The sequence below is a fragment of the Artemia sp. Qi Xiang Cuo genome, chromosome 8 (genome assembly GCF_049724085.1).
Source record: "Artemia sp. Qi Xiang Cuo chromosome 8, ASM4972408v1, whole genome shotgun sequence".
Lineage (NCBI taxonomy): Eukaryota > Metazoa > Arthropoda > Branchiopoda > Anostraca > Artemiidae > Artemia > Artemia sp. Qi Xiang Cuo.
The window spans coordinates 48,573,905-48,576,482 of record NC_142801.1 but is presented as its reverse complement, the minus strand read 5'-3'; the positions used below and the strand labels follow the sequence as shown (position 1 = coordinate 48,576,482).

The 2,578-nt window shown below is 42.4% G+C and overlaps 1 protein-coding gene across 1 annotated transcript; it reads right to left on the bottom strand.

Annotated features, from left to right (window-relative positions):
• Window positions 1–827: 827 nt before the first annotated feature.
• Window positions 828–1,913, bottom strand: LOC148949505 (uncharacterized). Its single transcript, XM_089092712.1, has one exon. It carries the CDS (start codon window positions 1,911–1,913, stop codon window positions 828–830), a length of 1,086 nt encoding a protein of 361 aa, XP_088948838.1.
• Window positions 1,914–2,578: the final 665 nt, after the last annotated feature.

The window sequence follows — 2,578 nt, the reverse complement described above, 5'->3', positions numbered from 1 at the left end:
GTCTTTTTTCGAAGTGTTTTCAGAGACAGAGAAGGTTGATTTTTAGATCAGCTTTGAATAAAACTTCACCCCATTATCCCTTTGTATTAACGTATGGCAGTATACCTATACAAATATGTTTTTTGTACAAGTATATATACCCTTTAGGGCAGGGGCGTAGTTGCGATGGGCCAGGGGGTAACTGCCTCCTCCAGACCTAAGTCCCCCGCCAGCCCTCAGTTTGCCCCCTCCCCCTAGCTTAAATTTAGTTTCTGCAAAAACTCTTGTTAAAAATAAGATAAGCGTGCATGACTCAAGTATCCAGAGAAACAAGCCAAGTTTCTTTAGTCTATCTTTGCCTTTATAGTAATATATGGATCATTTTTCAGTTTTCACAGTCATTTTCACTGGTTTTGGGGAAATTTGATCCAACTTTGCCCCCCCCCGCACAGAAATTTTGCAAAATTACGCCACTGCCTTAGGGGTAAAAATATACTTATAAATTTGAAAAAATATACCCTTTTGTGCAGTTTTAGTGAGAAATCAACAGTAGTGGGGGCGTTTCAGGTTTAAAGGGGATCATACCAACTATTCCTTTCTTCCAATGGTTTAACAGCGCAAGAAGAAGGTTTAACGGCGCATGCCTGTCAGGTGTGGCTCGAAGCACTCAGGTCAGGGGGGAGGGGGGGTGAGAACCCCCATTTAAACGACTTGTAGGTCATATTCTACGACTCGTCATTACCTACAAATTTGATAGACAATAGTGTTTTATCATTTATACATATCTACGGGAACAAAGAAGGACAAAAATGGAACACTACATGCGCAAATACACAGCTAAGAAAAGCTTAAATCTGGATTCGCCTCTTCTTCAAAATGGACCAACGCTGAACAATCTTGTTTAAGTCTACACCATCGGTGAGGTCTTTCTCACTCGCCAACAACATGAGGGAATCCAGTCGAGAATCACGCATGGCAGTTCTCAGCCAATTCTTCACAAACTTGAGATCTCTGAATGTTCTTTCGGCAGCTGCAACTGCAACAGGTGCAGTCGCTGCCAATTTGCAGAGACGTCTGGCTTGCTTAAGCTGACGGTTCCGGCGATGTCCTTCACCAAGGACTTCTCTGAAGCAAGCAGCGCCTTGGCAAAACTGGAACAAAACTTCAAGCTCTACTTGAAGAGCAGTAGCGTCTGGAGCTCTTTCTTGGTTTGGAAAAAACTTTGTTGCTTGCTCAATATCTGCAACTGAGATACTTTTGTTCAAAGGAGGCTGGAGTAAGGTACAAAATGGCAGAAAATCGGCAAGGCAAGCTCTGAGATTATCTCCCATCATTGTAGTCAACTTGTCAAGCAAAATTCTGAAATATTGTCTATAGAACTGATGCATTGAGATATCGGCTTGACTTTGAGCTCGGCTGTCATAACGAGATGGTCCAAGTCTCCGACGATGGTGTCTGATAAAATGAGCCTCTGGGTTCACTTCCATCCTTTTGGCAAACTGTGCTGCACTGTCAATTAAACTGTTCATTTCTTCACAAGATATTCTTTCAAAAAGTTTCTTCGTAGCGTCAAGCATCTCAATTGCGTCGATGATGTTCATCTCCTCTTCTTCAAGCTTCTCTGTTGCAATCCTGGCCTTGTACATGATATTTTTCATGAACATGAGGCAGGTGATAAAATCGAAGTTGAGAATCCTTTTCAGGAGGCCGCTGGCTTGTGCTTTCGTCTTCGTATCGGCGTTCTTCATCTGTTTTATTTCGTCAAGGGCTGAGACTATTGCTTCAAACGAAGTAACCACTGCTTGTATGGTTTCAGCCCTTGCAGTCCACCGGGTCCGTGATAAGTTTCGGAGATTAAGGCTGTTTTTAATCGAAGAGAGTTTTTCTTCAAGGGCCTCAAAACACTTTGTAGATGAAGAGAAGAACTCATACATTTCTTTGAGGATATTGAAAAGCTAGGCTATCAAGAGAGATGAATTGCAACTATGCTCTATCACGGTGTTTAGTCTGTGGGCCTGGCAGGGTATATAAGGCACACGGCGACTTAGAAGTTCTGATACTTTCTACTGGGCTCCATTAAACTGACCAGACATTGCAATTGCATAGTCACACGACTGAAAAGCTAGTTTATCCAGCGGAATTCCTCTCCTCGTCAGTGTTCCTATTATACTTTCTGCCATACCCTGACCAGTTTTGTCATTTGCCTCGCTAATATCTAATAGTCTCTCTCTAGGCATCCCTTCCGAGCTGATGGTGTGGATTGCGACCGCAAGCTTATCAGAATATGAAGCATCGGGTTTTGTATCAAAGATTAAAATTCTGAATCCAAGGCTTAGCCGAGGATCTTCTTCCTGACCTCTGCTGAAAGAAAGTCAATGAACTCGTTCTGGGACATTTTTTGTAGATTGGTAACTTTGTATGGTCTATACCGAGAATCATTTAACCAAGCTTCAAGAGCAAGCACATATCTCGCTAGAAGTTGAACAAGTTGAACAAAGTTGCCGTCTTGTTCTTCCGTTCTTGTAAATGCAATGCCTTGTCTCACTAGGGTTCTTGCAACGTCCAAAAGAATTGTCACAATTTTTCTGTTTGTCTCTTC